Source organism: Brienomyrus brachyistius, chromosome 3, assembly GCF_023856365.1.
Source record: "Brienomyrus brachyistius isolate T26 chromosome 3, BBRACH_0.4, whole genome shotgun sequence".
Taxonomy (NCBI): Eukaryota; Metazoa; Chordata; class Actinopteri; order Osteoglossiformes; family Mormyridae; genus Brienomyrus; species Brienomyrus brachyistius.
Window position 1 is genome coordinate 26,104,654 of NC_064535.1, and position 25,689 is coordinate 26,130,342.

Genomic DNA, 25,689 nt, shown 5'->3' on the forward strand with positions numbered 1-25,689 from the left:
AGATTTGTGTTTTACTTACACCAATAATATTATTACATAGTTACATTTTCCTTCAAACTAATGTAAAATAACTGCCTGTTGTTGCTGATTGACACAATCACAAGTGACAAAAATGTTCTCGCTATTTCTAAATCATATTTAAAAATATAAAAACCATATATCTTATTTCTATCAATCGATATTATAAACTGTTATGAAAAATGCACCGAAATGTACGAAAGAGCAACTGGCACAATGTCGACGTATATTGAAAGTGGTATTAATTAGTGTTAAACGTGCAAAACACGACCTCGAAACCCAGGGGTCCAAGTGTGAAAGTAACTTGCATACGCGCCGTGACACATTCCGCCTTCGTCTAGTTAGTGCTTCGCTGAGATTCTGCGCGGCTCCGCGATCCGGCCGCCGGCTTCCATTCGCTCTCCCCCCTCAGCCAGCAGCGTCGGCGCTGGACTGACATCACTCTGCGCTCCGCTCGCCATTCGCTTCCTCCTATCTGCACATGCAATAGACCCGGGATCTCCGGTTTATCATATTCTGCCAGCTGAAAGACCAGGAAAAAAAATCAACAATGAACAACAGCTTTATGAACATGGCGTCTATAGGATACTTCGATCCACTTAATGCTACAATCCCAGCCACCAAAGTTGAAATCACAGTGTCATGTAGGTAAGGGGACGACTTAATTTAACCTATTTCGGAAAGCCGTATACATATAAAAGATTTTATATAGTACAATTTATACTCAATGTATTGAAGCCTGAGTAACTTGCCTTGTGATTTATTTGTGAATATGATAAACGGTATTTTTGGTAACGGTGTCAATGCAAAACAGGGCTGAGCATGTCCTGCCAAAATCCGCGGTAAGAGAATGCGTTTTTACACACTTTGTTATCATTTATCAACAAGTTTTAAACTTGCAGTTGGGGGGAATATGATATTCTTTGTACAATACATAAGAGGAGTTGTAAACATCCTGAAATGCAGTTTATATCTGCGAATATTTCTTCACGTTGCGCAACTTCGCAATATTAAATGCGGCTGTGTTGCCATTACCGTATTTGACCGTTAGTGGGTGTGAATATGAAGAAAAGGTAAGACAATTAGTGAAGCATATAATTTGGAGGCACCGGAACGGTTACACCTGTGGCATTTTAGGTATTTAATTAGATCGAAATAAAGAAAATGAACTCAAATTTTTTGTTCGATTTCCAATTTTTACCAGCCATACGTGGATATGAACAGTTACGTGCCGTTACATATTAAATGCACTATGAAAGATATTACTCTTGTGTAAGATGCTCTTATTGAAAAATGAAGTTGCGATGTTATTTCTATAATTTAATTTTTTTTAAACTAATGCGCTAGGAGGGACAAATGCATTGTGCAAACAGTATGATAATCTAGTTTATCTGACACCGTAAATTTCTTATTATATTTACCTCCATGTCCCCAGTTTTCACCAATGGGAAAATGAATTATTCCGTGATCAGTTATATTCATGACCGTTTCCACTTCTTCTCTTGGGAGAGCAGCCGGTTCTCAGGCTAAACGCCCGGTTCTGGGCACCAGATGAACAGGGATACACTGTCTACTGTACTGGACTTCGAGCCGTCTAACATACCCCAGCTTATTTTGTGTGGGAAGTCAAAACAACTTTTGTTTTTTACTGGTCGTTTTAAAAAGTATCGATTTTCTGTCTGTAACTTGCTTATAGATTTGAGATCGCATTGAAACATTTCCACTAACAATACGCCGCCTTATTTGTATTTAAAACAGCGAATAATCCAATCTATTGTACTATTGCAACATTTTAAGAATATAAAGCCAAAGAATGGTAATGATTAATTCAAAACATATAGCATGTAAATATTTTAGGAGTGTTTTTAGGAGAGGTATACACTGGTTATTAGGTAAAAGTACGGGAGAAGAAACCCTAAATTGATGCCCCATGATGGTTTAGCCTGCAGAGGCCGTACCTTTTTCCGAAATTAATTCGTTTTCTATCTAATTGTATTTTAATTTGGTACAGTCCAAGCCTGCCGTACTCATAGCAAGCAGAACATGTTACTTCTTTATTTATTCAGATACACGCGATTGGAAAAATAAAAAAAATGATTTGATACATCTAGACTCAAATGACATGTTTTGTTTTGTTTTGTGTTTTTTGTGTTTACCTATTTGTGTTTGGGTAGTATAACCCGTACCAATTACAGGTCGACCAATAAAGGTTTTGAACTTGTGGCCAAACGGGAATTATGGTTACGTGGTCAGACGGCGTAAGTGCCATGGAGATTTCATTAAGGAAGCGCTACCCTTATGAAGCAATAACACCAGTCCTGTCTGAGATGACGCACTGATTTACAGCAGAGAGGCCGAAATACCGGTAATCTTAATCGTATTGTCAGCGGTTGCTTTTAATGACAGCAGTTGGCAGAGTGAAATGTCACATCTAGGAATAAAGGATTGGATGTTTATATCCCACACTTAAAACTTCGCAAGAGAAAAACCCTTCATTGTTTGAAACCCACCAATGCCAGTACTCTTCAGTTCTAAGAGCCGGCACTCATACATTTTGGCGGGTACTTTCATTGTCAAATAAAATTTAACTTCTGTTCTGCTTTAATTAGTCTAAGTTTTGCTAAGTTGGGGAAAAAAAACTTATGTTGTTTCTTCTTTTTGTGTCTTTAGTTAAAATCCGGGGACTAAATCAAAATCCTTTCAGGCAACTTTAAATAATTCACAGCGCAGTTGGATGGAGGTATTAAAAAACTATTTATTTGTGCCGCGCTTTCCTGTGTGCCAGCATGTGTTTAAACATTGATCACTCTGTACTAAGGGCCCCTCTCCGACGTTCTCTGTCAACGGGGGAATTTTCAGGAATGGCAGTCTGTCCTGCTCATTAGGAAACATCTTTCGGATAAAAGCGGAACAAGGTACCGCCCGGGCCGGCGTATTTTTAGAAGCTGCCATTACCAGCCACAGGAAATGACTTCACACAGCTATCAACACTTGTCAATAGAGTCAAATCAACAAATGGCTTAGTGTTTAAAAGGGTTACTGTATATTTTAATTTTTAAAGAGCTGGTACTCATATATTTTGCCTTTCTCTGAAGTGTATCTGTCCAGTTTTTATTGCATTTTATAAACATATGTCACAGATTCAGCACTGTTTTTCACCATAAAACCTGACAGCGCTCAGTGTTATCTGAGTTGTGTGTTGTAGCTTTCTGGGTGTATTCTGAGAACACTGCACATGTCCTTGTCTTATTATTTTTCTTAGTTTTCTGGGAGAATACAGGCACGTACGTTTTCAGTCTGCTGATAACCAGGCTTTCCACAAAATCAGCTACAACTCATTTTAAGCAAAAACTCATTTTATAATCAGTACAGCTTATTTTTACTCTGCTGGGAGATATTTGCAAGCTGCGGAACGTAGAGAAGGTTCATGCTCTTTTTTCATATTGGGCTGCATATTGGGTTTCTTTGGATCCTGGGGAAATTATAAGACAAGACATCAATCTCTTACTGTGCAAATAGCAGATTGTGGAAATGTGTGGCGGGAGAGCGAAACGGGTTAAACTTTCTGCGGATATCGACCAGCCTATTGCATTAGTCCTGACCTGCAGAGAAGTGCTCAGTTCTACCACCCCCAGACATGCTGGCCATTACAGTGGTTCACACCAGTTGAGGCACAACTGAAAGAAATTGGAGGCACTGCGGGAGTTTTTCCAGTAAAGCAGCGTTTCTCAATCCAGTTCTTGGGGACCGACAGCAGTCCATGTTTTTGCTCCCTCCCAGCTCCTGGAGCAAAACCATTGGACTGTCTGGTAGGGAGCTGGGAGGGAGCAAAAACATGGACTGTCTGGCTGGGAGCTGGGAGGGAGCAAAAACGTGGACTGTCTGGCAGGGAGCTGGGAGGGAGCAAAAACATGGACAGTCTGGCAGGGAGCTGGGAGGGAGCAAAAACATGGACTGTCTGGTAGGGAGCTGGGAAGGAGCAAAAACATGGACTGTCTTTCAGGGAGCTGGGAAGGATCACAAAACAAGGCCTGACTGGTAGGGAGCTGGGAAGGAGCAAAAACATGGTCTGTCTGGTAGGGAGCTGGGAAGGAGCAAAAACATGGACTGTCTGGTAGGGAGCTGGGAAGGAGCAAAAACATGGACTGTCTTTCAGGGAGCTGGGAAGGATCACAAAACAAGGCCTGACTGGGGGTCCATGAGGACTGGATTGGGAAACACTGCAATAAATGATCAGAGGAAAAGCATGTCAAAGCCAAGACACGTTACATGCAGCTTTGTGAGCAGTCAGGGGTGACCTGCCCTTATGTTACTTGTGAATGGTTTGCTTGGTAATTCCAAGAATCTCCAGACCCCAATAAGAAATGGCTTGTGTGAGGCAGAAGATCCCCATATGATCCTAAGCCTATATGCCTGTCTAGGCCTCAGTGATGCACTGATTTAGGGAGCTGATGAATGCACGGTTACAGGTGTACATGCAAGCAACCTCATTTGCCCCTGATTTAGGAGCATTACAGTGGGGCTGGTGCACATGCAGCTGGGCCCTCTCACTCTTCACCTCAAGGGCTCGGCGGGTGTCATTGTCATCGTACCGTGTATCAGGCTCCAGGTGCCTCTCACTTCCTGCATTCTTACCGCGGGGATTGCAATCATGGAAATTATGTAATTAGACAATATTTAATTCACACATCACCGTTTGCCAAGCAAATGAACACGGAACTGTTTTAGCGGTGACATACAACCAGATACGTTGGGTTCCTGAATAATATGAATTTTGAATTGTTTGAATAATTCTGCCCAGTTCTGAGTTTGAAAGTGTAGATGAATTTGTCACGACTCAGTGCTCCCTGAGAAAATTAGTCCCAAGACTAGCTGGAAACATGGAACCAGGGGGTCTTGGGCTGTTGACTGGATGGACAGCATCAGGATAAGGTGAACCAGAAGGCAGACCCAACAGCAGAGGACTGGAGAACCTGGTTCAGGAGCCTTGGAACCCAGAAGCAATAAGAACCCAGAAATGAGGACACGCATGTGGAAAACCCCAAAGACAGGACACCAGTCATACATCAAACCAGTTCTGAAATGCGAGCTACTTGGCATCACGAATTCCCAAACCAGAAACCAGCTAACCAGAAACCCAACCCCCCCCCCCCATAGATATACTGCAGGTAGTTATAGAGAAATACCCGTTGCTCTGCTTAGATAAAGTTGGGCTCTAATTGCCCTACCAGGCTCAACTACCTGATTAGTAAATCAGGGAGAGGTGTGACATAATTATTAAGTGCGATATGAGTGTTCAGCTGGGTCGAGATCTGGTGAGTGATGACTGAGGGACCGGGAGCCTGTGTGTCATTCGATGGGAGCTTTGTGAATCTCTTTGGGATAATAAGGTATTAGCATGCATAATGCTGTTAGGCTACTGCGGGATTTTGCCATAGTGCCTGCAGCATCTCCTGTCTTCCTTTTATCCTGCACCTGTGGACAATCCCAGGAACACTTTTTAATTGCTGTGTTACAGTACCAGAAGGTCTTCAGGGTAGGATACATCCCAACAGCATCTCCATCCTGATATCATCAATGTTAGCATAACCCTGCTATTATTTACTGATTTCCAAATGAAGGCTTACTTAATTTGGTATTCAATCCTTTATTTATGTATGAGATGCATTCATGCAGTGATAGATGTGTTTCAGTGAGATAGCAGAATGATACAAGAGCAAATAGAAGTGTGCATGTAATCGCTTGTTTGACATATGATAGTTCGCTCTGTATGGGAAATGTTCACAAAGAAAGACTCATCTGTCAGATTTCCAATGACGATCACCATGGTGATGGAACATATAATCCTGGGAAAGGATGTTATACCTTTAAGTGCAGGAACTAATCTAGGATTGTTTGGTGTGTGGTATCACATATCCAGTTAAGTTAAGACAGAAACACAAAAATAATTGCAGTCAGTTTCACTTCTGTGCTGCTGAACGTTTGTGCTGTTTGGTGGTGCTTATATGGAATGTGCCCCTAGCCCCAGTCCGTGTGTCTTCGCTGGACCTGCACACACACACACACACTCGCACACACACACACACACAGACACACACACACACACACACACACACACACACACACACACACACGGGTTTGTAATTATATCTTTGTAGGGACTCTTCATTCTTTTCTAGGGGGAAACCTCTAATACCAACACGACACCCTTAACCCCCACCCAGCCCTAACCTTAACCATAAGTGACCAAACAAAATATGAGACTTTTGGCATTTTTAGTTTTTTTGATTGCATTCACAGATCTGTGTGGGAACCTGAAAAATGGTCCCCACAACGTGAAATTGACAGGTTTTTATTATATTATGAGGAACATTTGGTCCCAACAATGTAATATAAACAAACTCCACACACACACACACGCACATGCACAGAAATGGGGTGTCTCGGCATTGGTGTTTGGTAGACTGAATGGTGCGTCAGCCCTATTCCAATGTCCCGGTTCTTCTCATAGGCCCTGCTGGCCCGCGTAGGCTGACGGCGGTCAGCATGTGAGTCGCCTGGATAATGCAGGTCGAGCTCTGTCTGCGAGACGCTGTGGGTGAGCGGGAGTCTGCTTCTCCTCGGAAGAAGACAGTAACCGCAGAGAGTGTGGACCTGTGTGCGTACACACATAGGAGAGAACGCAATGCGTGTGTGTGTGTGTGTGTGTGTGTGTGTGTGTGTGTGTGTGTGTGTTTGCACATACGTCTCTTTCCTCTCCCAGCTCCTGTCAGGGGAAATAAGGCCAGGGCTCAACACAAAAGTCACAAAACAAATTTCAGCCAGGACATGTTCTGGGCAGGGACGGATTACGGCCCTCACGAACGTTTTGCCCAGGGGCCCACACAACCCATAATCCGTCCCTGGTTCTGGGGGAATGTGATCGCACAGGTGAGACGTATTAATGACACGTGAGATTCAGATCCCAAATCAATACGAGCAGTTTCTCATACTCAAACATGCAATTTTTTCTTCTCACAGACTTTCAATAGATCCCATTTATTTTGTCATACACCTTTCTGTTTAAAATATAGTGTAGTTCTGGCTTCCTCCTGTAACATACAATAAAATCATACTCAAGGAATCCTACAGAAGATTGCGGACATGCACTTCTTGTACGTTTACTGTTATAACTAGGGGGAGATTTTGTTTGGGATTAATTTTATCTTACAGACATCTACAGAGGCTGCTGAATCTTGACTGGAAGCACTGCTGCTCCTCTGCAGTCGACGTGTCTTTCCGGTTGCTGATTCTCAGACCCGGGTTGTTCTGTATGTGGGACGGGGGCCTTCTGTCCTGGAGCAGATGCTGAATCTAGTTCAGTGAGATGCTCTGGGCTTGGATGGGGAGTTATCGAGGCCACGGTACTGGAAAAGCCGTAGACGGACTGGTCACCTGGGATTTCTGTCCAGTCAGAGGACACCCCCCCCCCCCCCCCGCCCCCTTGCTTTCCCGCTCTGCATGCTGCTCTGTATTAAAGGGAGTTGTAGGCTGAAACGATCGCACCTGGGACTCTTTAGCACTGTTTAGCTATTGAGCTCGCTGGAGGCTGAGAAATGGGAAAATGGCCACTCCATTGTGTGCACTTTCTGCGTATTTTGTGTTTTTGCTGCAGATTGCTTGGCCGTTGACCTGTACTTCCACCCGCACAGTTTCATTGCCCTGTTTCCGTTACCCTTCCTGTCCGCCTGGTGTGTGTCTCCCTCCCAGTCTCCTCTCCTGTTTTACCCCCAGACACACACCACTGGTCACCTGAACCAAAATAACCTGGAGTAATTCTGCTGTAGTCTGCAGAGTGGAATTAGCCCAGACATGTTGGTCTAATCAATTAGCAGCTGGAGGAGAGAGCCAGCCTGTCATTGGTGCACCCGGGGAGACCATAGGTGGGGGGGGGCTGGGGGGGGCAAGCATGCTTGCATGTTAACAAAGCTCTTTTAAAACTTTTGACAAAGATGAGGGGTACTGGATCCAACTGCAGGGGAAGGTCTCTGATGATTCAACCCGCAATAGGAGGGAGAATCCAGAAAGCAGGGATCTGAACCAGGGGTGCAAACAGATTATAAATTGTAATCGAACTGCAGGGTTCATAGATGGAAACGAACAAAAACTGGTAACACTTTACTCACAGCAGTCCTCATAATGCGTTATAGATACCTTCATAATTCATTACGATGCTTAGTATAAGCCATTATAATGCATTATGAAGATATGTATAATGCATTATAGATGTGAGCTTCATAGAGCATTTATAATGCATAATAAACATGGCTATAATTTGTTATACCTTTTTATAAATAATTATAGCTGCGTCTATAATGCTTTATGAATGCATTATAATGCATTATGAAGGTATATTTAATGTATTATACATGAGTAATTTAACTGAAGTGTTACCCTAGCGAGTGAAAGGATTCTAAAGACTATCGAGAATCTGAATCGGCGACACATCATAACTGACATAAGTTAAAAGGCAGGAAGAGGATGTATGATTATTTATGGTGACTGATTAGGAATCTGGATCCCCTTGGCGTAAAACTTCTGTTATGGCAAATGTGTGTTTTCCCCACATTTGACTCGCAGAGTCTCCTTCAAACACAGTCTCAGGATATATGCCGATGAATACGATGCTGTTCTTGCTGCACATTAATGCCACACTGCTGAATCTATGTAGGGAGAAATACCAGTGGGGGGGCGGGGGAGGTGGGGGGAGAGAAAATGTCAGGAAAGTTAGCTGCACCTCCATTGGCTGATGGTTGCTGGGGTAACTGTTATTAAAACCTTCAGGTGGACTGTTTGTGTCCTGTCAGGGTTGGTGACCTGCACCTCTATACAGTAAGTGACACATTGGCATCCCAGATCTAACTAATTACATGGTGTCACTCCACTCCACGTTGGATAACGTCAATCCGTCAATCCAACGAAGTTACTGACAAAAGCATCTGTGTTTGTCATCTATTGATCCCCCATCTGTCCTTTTTGCCATCCCTTGGCTATTAAAAGACTCTTTGAGACTTCACGCTGAGAATGGTATTGTCACAAGTTTATAACAGATTTTACATGCCGCATCCAGCCAGAGATGAAGCTCTTAGTTAGTGAGAGAGCACAATTATACAAGATATCAGCGAAGGACGGGAGCCGATTCTGCATTTCTCTCTCCGTTTAAAGCGCATCGATAACACCGGACGGGCAAGTTGATAATTGATGAATCTGCTTCAAGTCCGTTTGCAGGGAGCAGCCAGTCTCTCGTGGTGCTCAGTAAACGTCAGGCCTGCTCTTCATGGGCCTGTGTGTCACACCGACTATTCGCAGAATCCCCCCATGTTCTGTCCTTTACAAAAAAAGCTTGTTTTAATGCCCAGGCATCCCGTGGTCCGTTGCGCAACCAGACCTTCTGTATACCCAATGAATCAATTCCCACCCTATAAGAAGCAATCTAAGCAAAATGTCATTTCCCCATTGGCTGTGCCGAGGGCTTTCTCATACATTAGGCACTCGATCTGGCATTCTGATAAAATTTGAGGTGGCCCGAATAAAAAGATAGGAGTTCGAGCTCTCAGGATAGCCTCATGAGTCCTTCAGTTTATTTATTACACCGCAACAGTATGAAAACATCTAGCATAGATCTTGGAGTGTTGCCTCTGGCTGGGTCTTGAGCTCCGGAACCAGCTGTTTTTCAACAGCTAAGAAGCAAAGGGCTCGTTGATATGTTGGGAAGTACAGCTGAAGGATTTGAAATTGATCTGCTAATTGACAAATGAATTTGGAAAGTCTGGTTGATAGAGTGTGAAGGTAAAGACTTAAAGCCTGGTGTGTGTGTGTGTGTGTGTATGTGTGAGTGGGTATACCTTCCCTTATGAGGACACAATGTCCCCACAACGTTATGAATACCCATTTTTTTTCACTTATGGGGACCAGGAAAAACTGAATCTTATAAAAATATATGACGGCAACGAAAAAAATTAAAAATGCAAAAACTCTTGGTTACTTATGGTTATGGTTAGGACTGGGTAGGGGTTAAGGTTGTCATAGTTAGCGTTAGTATTTTTCCCATAGAAATGAATGAGCGGTCCCCATAAAGATATGTTTACCCAACATGTGCATGTGTGTGTGTGTGTGTGTGTGTGTGTGTGAGCAGAACACTGGCACTAGAGCGCATGTAACCACAATCGTTGCATTTCTGTTGCGAGTTCATTATGCAATAAGCTTTCCACTCATACGGAACGCACACAGTGCAAAAAATTACTCTGTTGCGTTGACGTGCCTTTAAAAGTCTTCAGAAGACCGAAGACATGCTTCTTGGAAGTGCAACTGAAGCTTGTCATTAAATTGAAAAAGACAAATGTATGTCGCCCCATGACCCTGACCAGGATGAGTGGTTGGAAGATGGATGGATGAAAATAAATGTCAATGATTGTCCCAGAGTGTGAAAGCTGAGGCCAGTATGAGTCATGGATACAACAAATTCACTTGCTGTGTTTTTGTTGCAGAAACCTCCTGGACAGAGACACATTTTCCAAATCTGACCCAGGTAAGTTTTCCATCTATCGCAGTGTTCATGTCACAAAAGCCTTCTAATGTGCTATGGGAGAACTTGACTCTAGTTGTCTCGCAAACACTCATTCCTGCATCATTGAAGCAGCCTCTCCACTGACCCCTCATTGGACGCTTTTACATCTCATACAAAGCCTGCAGATGAACCATGGGCTATGAGGAGGAGTCACATGGTGGCCCTTTAACCAATCATGGTGCGGCTTTGATTCCTCACCCGAGCTGCCCTCCCCCATGTGACTGCAGAGAGGACATGTGCACGCTCCAAATAAAAAAAAAATTAGTCATCCCTGCCGTTTTTTTCCCACTGATTGCTTCAAGTTTGCCTGCAGTCAATGTGACTAATTCCCATTTATACGTGGTAAGAACTGAGATCTTAAAAAGATATTTAAATTCAGTTGAAAACCTGCGCCATTACAAGCTGTTGTTTATGCGCCATAAGGATGGAAATGAGGTAATATAATGCTTATCTCCATGAAAAGAGATATATAGATTTAGAACTGAATGGGGTGCATGTTTTGTTGATGTAATGGTCGGACTTTTTACTGGGGTTCCATATTCTGGGGGGCTTTTGCTTCAGCATGTCATTTCTTTGGGGTATATTTGCTGTGAACTTATATCAGACTTTCATAATATTGGGTTGTGAGATGCCCACCCTTCTCTGTGTATGGACAGCAGACCCCTGTGAATATCTCTGTCGTAATGTGACCGCTGTTGACACATACCAGCAGAACAAAAGAAAAATTGGGAGAGATGGGATTGTGTTGTATGAAGGGTGACAAAGTGACCTAAAGGATCTGTACCGGGAATCTACTCTTAAATCCAGTGTTAGCTTGTAATCTCTGGCACTGAGTCTGTGGCATATGAAAGTTCTTATTTATCTTCATGAGCAAAGTGACTAAACACAATCACGTCATTGGCAAGATTAGTAAGCCTGGTACAGAGTCATTACCTATAAGAAGTACAAGTATCTTACTGCATGGTAACACTACAGTATAACAGAGGTACAAAATACTTTACTGAATGGTAATTCTACAGTATAACAGGCACAAATACCTTACTGCGTGGTAGTACTACAGTATAACAGAGGTATAAATACATTGCTGAGTGGTAATAATAAAATTTAATATTAGTACAAATACCGTGCGATAAAACTAAAGCATAATTTACATCTACTAAGAGAGATTTTAAAATTAATTAAAGTGCAGTTTGCACAATAAATTATTAAGGTCTAGACTGTAATTATTATTTTATACCATCAACAGGTAAAGGGACACCTTACAAAACCATAGATGATCCTGCAGGCATTTTCTCCCTGCTGAATTTCGACACTGTTTGTCAGTATTATCGTCTAGTTGTGTAGTCTTGACCACTCTGCCAAAGTCACTTCCCCTTCATGCATGATATTCCGAGATTTCTCTGGCTTTCGTGACCTGCAGCTGAGGGCGAGGCAGCTGGTCCTCCAACAAGAGCAGAACCAAAGGTTTAATACAGACTGATTAGGCATTCCGGTGCAGTTAATCAGCATGCCTTTGTAGGTAGTGTGTCAGCGTCATCCCCCATAGATTAGGGTTCGCCTTCTTCTCTATTTTACCCTCATGCTCTCCAATTGTCTTGCACGACCCTCTGTAAGTGTTTGTTTCCTTCATTGCCAGAGTTGGCCATTTCAGGTCCAGAAGCTACAAATCCAGACCAGGAATTTGTTTCTACCACCCAGTTGAGTATAAAGAGTCACAGTCACAGAGTATTCACCTGGTTGGTAGAAACAAAATCTCGGACTGGATTTCTAGCTTCTGGACCTGAAATGCCCAACACTGTTCATCACGCACCCTGATGTCCCATTCTTGTCTCTGTGTTTCTTGCACTTTGATAAGAATCCTATGCCTTTTGATGTATAATGAGGATGTCTGTGGGTATTGGGATGGAGGTAACAATGGGTTCCAGGCTCGGGGCACTTCAGGTGAGGTTTCGGCAGGCTGTTTATAACATGGTTCATATCTTCTGTCTTTTGCAGTTTGCGTTCTCTACACGCAGAGCATACAGAGCAACAAAGAATGGAAAGAAGTGAGTTCCGGATCTCTTTGTGCTGTCCTTGGGTTAGAGTCAGGGCATCTCCGGCCATTTCTGTTGTGCGTTGTATAGTGATGTATAAAGACAGGATTCATCTTCATATAAAGCCCAACCCACACAGATGGCTCCAAAAAACGAAACCAAGATTTCTTTGATGTTTGGCTCACTGGGGATTTGGAAATAAATTAAGTACAGCATCAGTGGCAGGGGTGATAGATAATTGAGGCTATGGGATTGCGAGTGTTTGTGAAAAATCCTTCCCATGTTCTCAGTTCTCAGGGTCATGGGGTTGTCTTATTCCTCATTCTACAGGCTGGGAGGACAGAAGTCATCGACAATACCCTGAACCCAGAGTTTGTACGCAAATTCATCCTGGACTATTTCTTTGAAGAGCGTCAGAACCTACGGTTTGACCTGTAAGTAACAGATGAGATGAGATGACATGAGTTTAGATTAGATTAGATAATTTTTATTGATCCTGGGAGGAAATTCTTATGCATACAGCAGCGAGAAATGCAGGGAAACACGCGTTTATAGGCCGTCCCCAGGTTCTGAATGAGGCTCCTTAAGTCAGTCTTTAAGTCGAATTTGTAGGTGAATTGGAAAAATAATGATACAGGACATAAAAATTCTAATAATTAAAAAAAACGACATGTGGACGGACTGCTGAAGCCTCACAATGTTTTCATGAACGTCATAAAATAATGTGCCTTCGTTATTACGAACCACTGTATTCAACCTGAATTTTTAATATAATAGACTTTATGGCAGTCCATTCATAAGTATGAGTTGTTTGTCAGTCGGACATTCTTAGCACAGGGACTGGCAGTAGGGTGAAACAGACAAGGTTGAAAGACAGGGCATATAATGCGAGCAAGTAAACGTAATGCAAATGAAGTATGAAGTTTCCAGTACGCAGACAGATTTCGTGAAAAAAATTAGTGTTTCATGCGTGTGTTTGGATTTCATAGTCAGTGTTTGAGTCTCACACAGACTGGAAAGGGGTTGGGGGGCTGTGTGGCCCCAGCGCCCTGAAGAAGGGGGCAGCATGGCTCTTCGTTCTGGTGAGGAGGGGGGCAGCCACAGAGTTTAAGGCTCAGCATTTGACTCTGGCGGAAAAGTGTGATCCCACTAAGAAACGTCCTCATGGATTCCAGTGAATTCACTTCCCTCCCCCGAGACAAACCTGACCAGTAGCATTTTACCATTTTATCGTATTTAATGATGCATTTCAAAATGCATATACTACTCTCATTAAAACTGTGCTCCCATGGGTAATTAAAAGAATGCTGTAGGTAAATTAATGTACCCTGTAAAAAACATTAGGAACAAATATTAACAGCAGGTGATGACAATATCAAGTTGTTACTTGCCGAAATGAGGCAAACGCCACCACACTCCCGATTCACCTGCTCACTGAATAGATGGAGCCCCGTTCGGTCACAGGCGGATGGTGACAGAAATGCATGAATAAAACGCAGCCTATAAATAGCTCAGAGCCCTTAATGTTGTCCAGTGAGGCAGAGGGAGTGTAAATGGCTTTGTGCTGGGTAGCGAACTTCCCCCAGGCCCTGGTAATGTGTGGGAGCTGGCTTCTGCCCGAATTACATCTAACAGTGACGGCTAGTTTTAGTCAGCGGTAACGTGCTTATCTGTGGATATAGCTCTCTGTGTATATTTTCTTCTCTCTGTCTCATTCTCTCTCTCTCTGTCTCTCTGTCTCTCTCTCTCTCTCTCTCTCTCTCTCTCCCCCAAATCCATTCTGTCATAAGGCCAAACTGTCTTTCCCAATGTTTCTCTGGGGGTCAGAGTGTGTGCGGGGTATATGCAGTAAAACGGATGCCATTTACATGCAAGCCACAAAAGGACGCTCTCCTGCAAGGAATGTCTGATCACTTTGACAATATGGATAATGAAATTTAATTTCAATTTGTGTACCTGTCTTCGTCATAGTATTCCCCTGAATGACTTTGTATTATTCCTCCGTGACTTTAAAGATTGCATTTACCCTAAATAAATAAAATGTGCATTTCCGTAACACTCTACTTGAGGGGGTACAGATAATGTAGCAGTACACTCATACTTAATGTATTAATTAATCAGAAACTCATTGTTAGTTATGTACTGATAAGTCATACTGGTTTGTGTATTTCATGCAGTTACTCTATTTGTTCATGATTTGTATTTGAGTAGTAACTGAGTAATTAAGTGCCCCGTCAAGTAAAGTGTTACCTACATTTATGCGCCTGCTGCTTTTATGATTTGTGTCCCCACCTCCCAATATGAGTATGAATTAGTATGAATCTAGTATAAAAGTATGATTTTATTGGTAATACTAGTATTTGTACTCTAGTAATACTTCTAAAGTGAGAAGTATTGTGAAGGGGCAGCTCCCTTTGGCTGGGGATGGATTTGTCCAGCCGTCTGTGCCCGCCCACTCCCTGTGACATCACAGCCTGTCTCATCCCAAGCTGTGCCCCAGACATCCAAACTATCTGGTATAATTTACCCCTCTTGGTTTTCGCGTACATGCCCATCAGGGAAAGGAAATATTTATGAAGGCGGGTGAATGGATTCAGTGGCCCAGAATGTGATGGAAGGATGGGTCGTGCCCAGACTGCCTGTGATGTGTTACATAACGTGCTCTCCGGCACCAGTGATAAAATTCAGGGTGACAGGTAAGGCAAAGTCTCTCTGGCAAGTAGGATGCGGGTGGTATGCTCCCGAGAGTGGACGCGGGCATGTCTGGGGAAGGGGGGTGTCAACTCAAAATAGGTGTGGAAAGAGAGGGGGCACGACCAGTAACAGCCGCTGTTGGTTTTCTCTTACCTCAGGTACGACGTGGACTCGAAAAGTGCCAACCTGTCAAAACACGTGAGTTTTTCTTCCACCTCGCTGGCATGACCCATCGATGACCCCTGGCTCCTCAACAAACCCATTTGTGGGAGTTTTTTTTACACAAAAGTGTTCTGACGGCAGCATGAAGAATGATTGGTTCATATCGTAGTAGAGGTGGATCCAAGCAACTAGAGGAGGCAAGACCAACCAATCAGATGTCTTGCCTCCTCTAGTTGCTAGGATCCACCTCCTTTACAATCTGATTGGTTATCTCTCTGAACTCTCATTTTTCGTTCTGCCCTCAGAACATTTTGTATAAAAAAAACTCCCACAATCTAATCTAATCTAATCTAATCTAATCTAATCTAATCTAATCTAACAAACAGTAAAACTCCCATGAGCAAGTTGGCAGTTATAGTTTATCACGATATTATCATTCCCAGAAATGGATAAAATACATTTCCCTGTCTCGAAGTCCATTTTGCCGCATTTCCTACCAATTATCTGGGAATTTCTCTTTCGGTTAAGCCGGTTGGCCACTGACGGCAGACAGGGAGTTCCCATCGTCGACGTTAAAAACAGGCAATGATTTTAGAAATGCCACGATCACCTTTGTGCGTCAGGCAACCCCAGGAAATGAGAGCGTGGCTTCACAAAATACCCGGAGTCATTTACTGCTATTTTGTGCCACAGAAGATTCTTCTGTTCCCACTATTTTTGTCCGGTGGTTTTCCGTAAAGATGTGAATATCGTCACGAGCAAGCTGGGAGGCTCGGTTTTTGTATGAGTTAGCTGTGCAGCCCATAAATGCAGCAGAGCGATTTACCCACACTGTCTGGCTCAGATACAGTGCTATAAAGCAGAGTTTTGCTGAGCTCTGCTCTCTGCCTTTCCAGCTAGAATGGCTCCCCTTTCCTATCTTATTACTGTTAGACAACAACTGCAGTGCTGCTGAAACTCACTTACGGCTTATTGACTGGCAGGAAACGACTTCGATTTGCGGCTAAAAAGGCCAGTCCCTTGCGTGTCCTGATGTATTCTCCCTAGTGCATAATTTAATGTATTTTTTTTTTTGGTTAAATTGCTGACATGGCTGCCTGCTGCATTATAAATATCCTGACTGATAAATCCAAAGCCGGAAAATAGGGCAGTAATTGATTCAAAAGGTTGTGATGTTTTGTTGCATGAGGCTGCTGATTCGTGAAGTTTGGTCTTATTGCAGTAACAGCTGGACTCCCTCGGATCTGCAGCTGTGGGTGTCAATGAAGACCTCTTCATGGAAAGGACTTTTGCATTTCGGTGTTTAACTGTTTGAATTGAGCTCAAGCAGAACCTCAAACGAAAGATCAAGACTAAGGAACGAGGTGCGAATACAGATCTCTGACTGGTGTCTCTGTCCATGCAGGACTTCTTGGGCCAAGCCTTCTGCACCTTGGGGGAGGTGGTGGGATCCTTGGGGAGCCGTGTGGAGAAGCCCTTACTGTACGTAATACCTTCCCTAGCAATATACTTCATGCTCTTCCCTACCGCAATGGAAAAAAAGCACAGCTGTAAGACACTGAACATCTGAATGTCCGGTTTTAATCCATCATGCCATGTTAGAAAAAAAGGTACTTATTTGTACCTTTGCTTGTCACTGGGGCTATACCCTCATGGGTCTGCCAATCGTTCCCAGCTGTACATAAATGGTACAAGAAATCAACTCTGAGAAACACCCCCAGGGTACATACAACATTAATGTATCCCCAATGGTCCAAAAATGTTCCCCAGAATCCATTCCTGTAACTTAAAAGGTACTTTACCTTTTTCTGAGAGTATAGGTGTTTATTGTCTGCACATTACTGTAGCATTAGGGGTTTTACATGTAGCTCAATGGTCTCTGTTTATTATATATTTTAGTGATGGGCATGGTCTTTAGTCATGCGTCACTTAATGAGAAAAGCGTCGTTAGGTGATTTCGTTGTTGTGTGAACATCATAGAGTGTACTTACACAATTGCTAGATGTTATAGCCTAGTATACACCTAGTCAGAATGGTATAGCTTAAATAACGATGAAAGTACAGTACGGTATAGTAAATACATAAACCCAGAGATGTTGTACCTCATGAAAGCCAATCACACTTTAGCTTGCGCTACACTAACAGGAAGACTATTCCATACTCTAACTACACGCTGTGTAAAGAAGAGCTTCCTCAAATCCAGTTTAAAATGCTCTTCAGCTAATTTACACCTATGACCATGAGTTTTAGTATTTAAAGTAATGTTGAAGTCATTTGGCTGAACAGCATCCAGACGTATTATAATCTTAATACGCAGTTCTGGAAAAAACTGAGAGACCACTCTATATTATTAAACAAATTCGTAAGTCCTTGTTTAATCCTGGTTCGGCTGGCAGAAGGCTACACTGTCAGGCAGGCTGCTTCCAGGCTCAAACTTTCAGCAGAAGAACGAGGTGAAGCAGGAGACACTGGGAATGGCCAGAAACCAGCCAGGTAGAGGGAAGAAGCACTTTCTAATGACAGAGATGACCATCAAATTATCTGGGAGTGCCACATGAATCGAGGGATGACATCAAGTGACCATCAAATGGAATGGGAAACATTAAGTGGTGTGAAGTGCACCGCTAGGACAGTTCATAACAGGCTCCAAGAAGCAGGACTGAAGACCCATAAAGCAAGGAAGCAGCCCTTCATTGATGAGAAGGAATGAAAAAGATTGCAGTTTTTTAATATATATATTATTCACAGATGCACAACGCATAAATTGAGAAATGAGTGAAACAGAAAGTTGTGCTGTGGTCTCTTAATTTTTTCCAGGGCTGTATTTTAAGCATTTTAAGTACTCAAGATCTGAAACCGCTGTACATTTACTTACATCTCTATATTATGCCTTATTGTTTAGGTTTGTTTTCAGAGATTCATAGGCAAAAATTTGAGACGATGAGTCTTAAAAGTACTTATATGAAGAACGTATTGGTTATTTTTAAATGCTTTCCAACCGTTCATAGTGATTACCTTTAGATGTTAGTATTAAAGTGAAGATACATACAACTATTCTTACTCCAGAGCTTTTCATCACTTCTGGTCGACTGTGATTACACAAACATTTGTGGAAGAAAAAAAAAGTGTGTATCTGTGTAAGAAACATGCTGATAAACAGGCCTTTAAAAAATCTCATTATCTAGAGCAAGATTTCATAATGGTGGTACTTGACAAGTCACCTCTAAGCTTTCATTTAATTAGTCTTGATTGAGCTGATGAATTAATGGATTCAGGCAGCATCGAAATTTATGCGTAGTTGAAGAGCATTTTGAAATGCACGTGAAAAGACACGTGTTAAAATAGGAATTCTCGTAACAGCGAAAGATAAAGGGGTAATGTTTTGTTTCGACGCAAAATAAATTATAGCTTGCAGCATTCATTACTTTCTTAATCAGTAATTATTCAAAGAAACGAGTGTGTACACGTCTCTCATAAATTACATTTACTGTATTCGATCATTTGTGAAACAAAAAGCAAATTAGTGCTGAACATTAATTTAAATCTTTAAAGCTGTATTGGACTACCTAAGGGCTGAGAACAACAGAGACCCAGCTGTAAAAATTTATATATATATATATATATATATATATATATATATATATATATATATATATATATATATATATATAAATTATATATGTGAGTCATCAACAACCCAACGGAAGGCGAATATATTTCGAGTGTGAGGGTTCAGCAGTAGCATCCAATTTTTTCCTTTTCTCCCATCTTGAACCGCATTGGCATAATTAATTCATTAACATTTAAATTAACCTTCAGCTCTTCACAGGCAATTCCCCTGAGCGCCGTAATCTGTTCCCCACTTTTGCCAACCGCGGGCAAAATGTTCACCACAAAATCCAGACGAATGATTACTTCCTTGCCGCGACAGCCCGCACATCGCGGGAAATCTGAGCTCTGCGCGAAAGGAGGGCGACCGTGATGCGCCACGTAGTGTGTGTTTGCGTTGTAATTACTTTCATCTCCCTCGTTGGGTGTGTGAGGGTAATTAGAACTGATACCCAAGCTGCAGCTGATGCCTAATTAGTTCCGGAGATACTGATTGCAAATCAGAGTGCCTTGATTAGATGTTTCACAAATTCGAAAAGATGGGTCATGTTTGGAGAGCAGGTCATTCGGATGGCCCTTTCCGTTACTTAGGGGTGTGGCATCCCACAAATGACAATGCGTGATTGTGGTAGCCCAGCGCCATCCACGAACAACTGAGCATTTTGTGACTGGGAATAGTGATTTTCATCCAGAAGAACCTTAGGGTGTAGTCTTTGACTGAAATCACCTATCCATCCATCCATCCATCCATCCACCCATCCATCCATCCATCCATCCATTCATTCATCCATCCATCCATCCATCCATCCATCTTTAATATAACTTATTGACTGCACCAAGAAGCATATAGCAGAACAGACCCTGGAAGAGCTCCAGTCTGCTTCCGTAACAACAGTGCATGTCGTGTTGTATGACACCTTCGCATCGCTCCCACAACAGTCCAGCAGGTTTAGGATTCCAAGTTGATAAAGTGAATGTTTCCAGCTCAGTGCTCTACTCCCCCCCCCCCAGGGTGCCCCAGCCCTGAGCTTCGCAGTATGGTTCAAATTTGAATGAACCCCCTTCAGTGACCTCCTGCATGGAGTAAGCATGGATTTCATTTCCAGTCCCTCCCTCCTCCAAGGAGAATTCATGTCAGCCACACCGATGTCTCGCATGCCGTCGGCCGCGAGACGTGGTGGCTGCTTTTGGGATTCATCTGGAATAGATCATTTTATTGTAAAGCTTTTTTACAAAAGTGTGTTGTTGTCTATTCGTCCATGCATGCAGTTAATTAATTTAGGTCTGGAGAATGACTGAGTTGAGCAGTGAGTCGTAGATTGTGCTTAATGAGTTGAGCAGTCAGGTGATACGTTTATTTGGGAATCAGCTTTGTGAAAATCTATCAGGAGAAGTAGTTTTGGCTCACCACCTTGGCGCGTAGAGAATACAGAGGCCAGAAAGCATCTCTCTTCATTCCCTCATTCTCCTCATCTTCACCAGGGTTCCCCCCCCCCCCCCACCATCCACTAATACACAACATCCTCCTGATCGTAGCACATTTCACTATCATTGCACTTTGACCCTCCAGCTAAAAGATACCTTATTTCCAGCATCTACGCTTCGACTTGAACTTATTCATTACGTATCTTTAGATATTCTCTGCACACTCTTAGAGTATATTATATAGCAGAACATGAAGGCAGTTCTGCACTTGGAAATAGTTACGCTGATTTCTGTTTGCTTGTGTTGATTTCGGTTTGGTTGTCTAGATTTCTGTTTGATTGTGTTGATTTCTGTTTACTTGTCTTGATTTCTGTTTGCTTGTCTTGAATTCTGTTTGCTTGTGTTGATTTCTGTTTGCTTGTCTTGATTTCTGTTTGATTGTGTTGATTTCTGTTTGCTTGTCTTGATTTCCGTTTGATTGTGTTGAATTCTGTTTGCTTGTGTTGATTTCTGTTTTTTACATCAAGTTTGCTCTTATGCTTTAGCATGTAGGTAGAAGTTACTCTCAGGGACTGTCCTATGACCGCAGCAAATACTGTGGCTCAGCATAGAGGGCTCCGGTGCGGTATAAACTTTGCAGAAGCTGAAACGCAGTACAGGGGCTCTTCCTCTTGCATCACCGCTGAACCTAAAGGTGAAATAATTCAGCACATTCCACCGTGGGCTCAATATCTGTGACAATCTTAAGTCACTGTGGCTTCAGGATATCATAAACACCATCATTATGGTTCCGGCATTTAATCCAGTTTGATCAGGGTTGAATATTGATGTCACTGAAGTAATCTCCTCAGGCTGCAGTTATGCTTTAATGAGGCAAGTATTACGGTAATTTCAGTCTGCAATTTGTCACTTTCCTATAAAAACTGCTACAGTTTAAACTGATCTCTGAAAAGCAACATTTTTACCGCGAGAATGACTATTCATAGCTGAATTCACATTTTAAGTTGATTTTTCTCTATGGATTTTCTATTTTAGCCCATCTAATACAAGGTTTAAAAATAAACCTTTTCACTAGACGTTTCCACCAATGTACATTTGTTTATTAAAAAGGAATCACCATTTCTTAGTTGACACTTATTTTCAAAGCATAATTGGACTTTCTCTCTGCATCCTGCCGTGATCAGTTGACTGGACTAGTCTGTGGACTAAAGTAAAAGGAAAAAGCTACTTCAGTACTGAGTGATGAATGAAGTTGAAAGAGGCTTCGGTCTTCTGCAGGTGGGGGGTGTTGAGGAGAGCATGGCTAGTTTGATTGTTGTCATAGGTCTACTGAGTGTTTTTCTGAAATAGCAGGGTAACACTCAAAGTCTAGGGAGATGCTCAAAGTCTACGGTAACACTCAAAATCCAGCGTAACACTCAAAATCTAGGGTAACACTCAAAGTCTACAGTAACACTTGAAGTCTAGGGTAACACTCAAAGTCTAGGGTAACACTCAAAGTCTATGGTAACACTCAAAGTCTAGGTTTAGTGTTTTGGTTCTGTTAAGATTCCACTATCCCTTCTTCCAGGAAAGTGGCCAGTGATTCTTAGCACAATCATGAACAAAAATGTTTATTTTTTGCTCTGGTCATTTATTTAATATGCCTCGTTATCGTTAACAGGGGCATCCCCGGAAAAAAATGTGGAACCATCATCGTCAAAGCCGAAGAACTTGGGAACTGCAGAGTAAGTATCTCCTTCGAGAGCCGATCACTCCTCCTGATAGCAAAGTCTGCCGCACTGTTAACGCACGGATGGTCACATGCCGTTTGTGATGTCATAGCCGGGAGCTTAGAGCACCTTAAAATCCCTCTAACTCCCAACCATTTTGCTATGTAGTTGACACTACAAATGGGAGCATGAATCTGATGAGATCAGTTCCCCTTTGGAAAAAAATCAGCAGGGTTCATATAAGGCTATCAAGCATTTTCCTTATTATAATTATATATGTTCACTACAAAGGAGGAACAGCCCCTGATGCTTGAAATGAGGATTTTTGTATGTTTTCTGGGTCCAGGAATCCGTAATGATGCAGTTTTGTGGGAACAGACTAGACAAGAAGGACTTCTTCGGGAAATCCGATCCATTCCTGGTCTTCTACCGCAGCAATGAGGACGGCACGTGAGCACCCCATTATCTCACACGACGGCAAGCACGCCGGCGCTTCTCGCGGCCTTCCTGTAACCTTGGAGAAATTGCTTTTCATTGAATCCCTCCAGTGAAATAGCCCTATGGAGTTAAGGACACCTGGCCTCTTCTCAGATTGATGACAGAGGTGACCCCCCAAATGCCCCCGGGCTGAGTTCTCCTCTACTTTTTTTCCCCTCAACAATACAGCACATCCACCTCCATTAATAACAGACGGACAATAATAATATATTCATAGATTTTGATCTCAGCCCACAATCAGTTCTGCACTCGCTTTTGTTATTATCTAAATGAGATTTTTTATTATTTTTTTTTCTTACCTGATCCCACATTTCTCTACAGTTGGGACAAATGGCTATTCGCCGTCGAGAAATGAGCTTTTTAAATCTTTGGGGCTAACGACGTCGGGCCGAACAAGCCTTTCGCCTTTCACGTCCGCTTGAATTTAAAAGCCGTAAAAGATTTTATGCACAATAGCTCAGAAAAACCTTTAATGTTTGATTATCTTCTCAGTGCTGGGAGATTTGACCTTTAGATTTGGAGAAGATTTGCTCCCTGAATGGGATGCACCAGGAGACGAGACACAATGCATTATTCACTTTAGAAAAGCAGATTTTGTGCAATTATTGATAGCAGGAGACAGTTTTAAGCATCCAGAAGAATTGGAGCGAAGATAAAACATGTTAATGTATTATTAAAATGGAGTGCATTTGTCGTCTTGTGTAATGTCAGGCTCGTACTGGGCATTTTTTCGCAGAAGCTGGTGAAGGAGATGCTGGATCAAATGAGACGAAAGATTAAATTTTAATTGTTTCTTCTCTTGCCTGAAGTGCTTAAGGTCCCTCTATTTGGTTTTTGCATCTCATAAGTAGAGATGAGATTACTGGCACAACTCAGAAAACTTCTTAATGGTGTTAAAGTTCCTTGTGTGTAATTACGTGGTGTGCTGACCTACTAATAGCATTTACCCTAAAGACAACAGGACTTTATAAACAGAGTGGCGGACTCTGCTAAAAGCCGTTCTGATTCGGAAATAATTACTCTACAGGTTGTAATTTCTGTGCAGTGAGATGCTTGCATGTTATGCGGGAAAAATCTCGGTGGTGAAATTAAGGATGTTTAAGTTTTAATTTTCAGTTTAGATTAGATTAGATGCTCCCATTGGGAAATTTATTCTAACTTCCATGTTTGGTTGTTTTTTTCTTCTTCTTCTTGTCAGGTTTACAATTTGCCACAAGACAGAAGTGGTAAAGAACACCTTAGACCCTGTCTGGCAGGCCTTTAAGATCCCAGTGAGGGCTCTCTGTAATGGGGACTATGACAGGTAAGGAACAAGGGGCTGTGCCTGGACAGTCGCTGCTCTGGGACGATCCACAGGACTCTGCCTTAAAGCTCTGCCTCTCATTAGAGGTGTGCAGGGAGCGAAAGCGCCAAGTCTTTAATGTCCGCATGAAGCTGGAAATTGGAGATAACAGCAGAACAGACACACAGGCATGACGGGGAGCTGAGGGGAGGAGGCCGGTTGAGCCATGGCTTCTTCCTATCACCAGATTTACTCCACATGTTATTTTTTTGTTGCAAGCATAAATTAAATGCATGGATAAACTATTACAGTACATGACGCAATGTTTATATAAATCAATTTTCTACATTTTTTTGCTTAAAGAAAATTAATTTTAGAATATTCTTTTGAATAAAGATGTAGTGCATCTGTCAATGTATCATACATAAAGTGCACGGAACCCAGAGTGCTGTATTTCAGACCATAGTCATCTTTATCCAGCAAGAGTAATAAGCAGAACAATGGTATCAATGCACACTAGACAAGTTACGCCAGAATAAGGGAGGGGAAAATATGCCTTTGCTTAATTAAAATAGTCCCATATACTTAAAGACAAATGGTCCGTATTTACGACTTGAGTACTGCCCCTATAATGTACAGGCAGACCGAGTGGTTTTCACAGCCCCTTGCTGAGCTCCGTGGGGGTATCCTGCCCTGTGTGTAGGGAGCTCTTGTCAGCCAATCTCACCAAGCTGGGGTGATAACCACTCCCAGGCAGGGTGCTATGTTTGTTACACACCTATGAAGTAGGTACCAGCAAGTAAAAATGGAAAAATGGGCCGGTTTGGAATATTTTAATTTTATCCAAGAAAAGGCACAAACATTTTTACGGTTTTTGAGATATGGCTATTGGTGTACCCCCTGATACGGCTATTGGTGTACCCCCTGATATGGTTATTGGGGTATGCCTTGATACGGCTATTGGAGTTACCCCATATATGGCTAATGGGGAACCCCCTGATATGGCTACTGGGAGATTCCCCTGAACTGAGTGGCGACCTCACTTTCAATTCCATGGGGCTTCACCTTGTTTTTTAAGCTTTATTTTGGTACTGGGCTTAGTGGGGTTTTTATTGGCTTCTATTAGAAAACTGAGGATGAAATTGACCAATATTTTTGGTGAAACTGTTGGAATCTTTACTTTAATTTCAGTGTATTTTTTTAACAAAAATAATGACAAGGCATAGGTTAGCAAAAAGAAAAATGATTTAAATGTGACATTTCTACCTGAGAAATGAGTCCGAAGCATCTTGGTCCAGATTTTTCAATCAGTCAATGTGTTTAGCTGCCAGGCGGTGCCTAGCTGAGAGTCTCTTTCTTATGTACAATAGCTCATTTCAGGACTCTTCAGTAAAAATCCCAGTATCAGTGCCCCAGAAATTGACTCCTGGCCAATTAATGAAGTAAAAGATAATTTAATGAAGTTTCAATGGGCTGGTTGCAGGCCACGAGGAGGGCCATCACATCTCAATTATGCCCACAAAAGCTGAGTGCTTTGATCTGCGTTCAAGTGGAGAGTCGGTGGGGCGACACTTACCGTGTAAATGTTGGAAGGAATTAGATCTTAGCTCATTGGCAACATGCCTCGACCCGGTACTGAACTAGTGGTTT

General features: G+C 42.3%; 1 protein-coding gene across 2 annotated transcripts in view; it reads left to right on the plus strand.

Moving 5' to 3' along the window:
- The first annotated feature begins 519 nt into the window (after positions 1 to 519).
- Positions 520 to 25,689, plus strand: part of LOC125739256 (copine-8-like) — a 43,681-nt gene continuing 18,511 nt past the window's right edge. The window contains exons 1-9 of one of the 2 annotated variants that reach the window (XR_007397106.1): positions 520 to 666; positions 10,545 to 10,585; positions 12,620 to 12,669; positions 12,988 to 13,091; positions 15,510 to 15,549; positions 16,919 to 16,995; positions 22,211 to 22,274; positions 22,606 to 22,863; positions 23,956 to 24,060. Coding sequence is in view for 1 of the 2 variants with exons in the window: in XM_049009154.1 (XP_048865111.1) it covers positions 569 to 666; positions 10,545 to 10,585; positions 12,620 to 12,669; positions 12,988 to 13,091; positions 15,510 to 15,549; positions 16,919 to 16,995; positions 22,211 to 22,274; positions 22,606 to 22,709; positions 23,956 to 24,060 (683 nt within the window). In the remaining variant the exon portion in view is untranslated. The remainder of the gene's footprint in view (positions 667 to 10,544; positions 10,586 to 12,619; positions 12,670 to 12,987; positions 13,092 to 15,509; positions 15,550 to 16,918; positions 16,996 to 22,210; positions 22,275 to 22,605; positions 22,864 to 23,955; positions 24,061 to 25,689) is intronic. The other variant, XM_049009154.1, reaches the window with a different exon arrangement.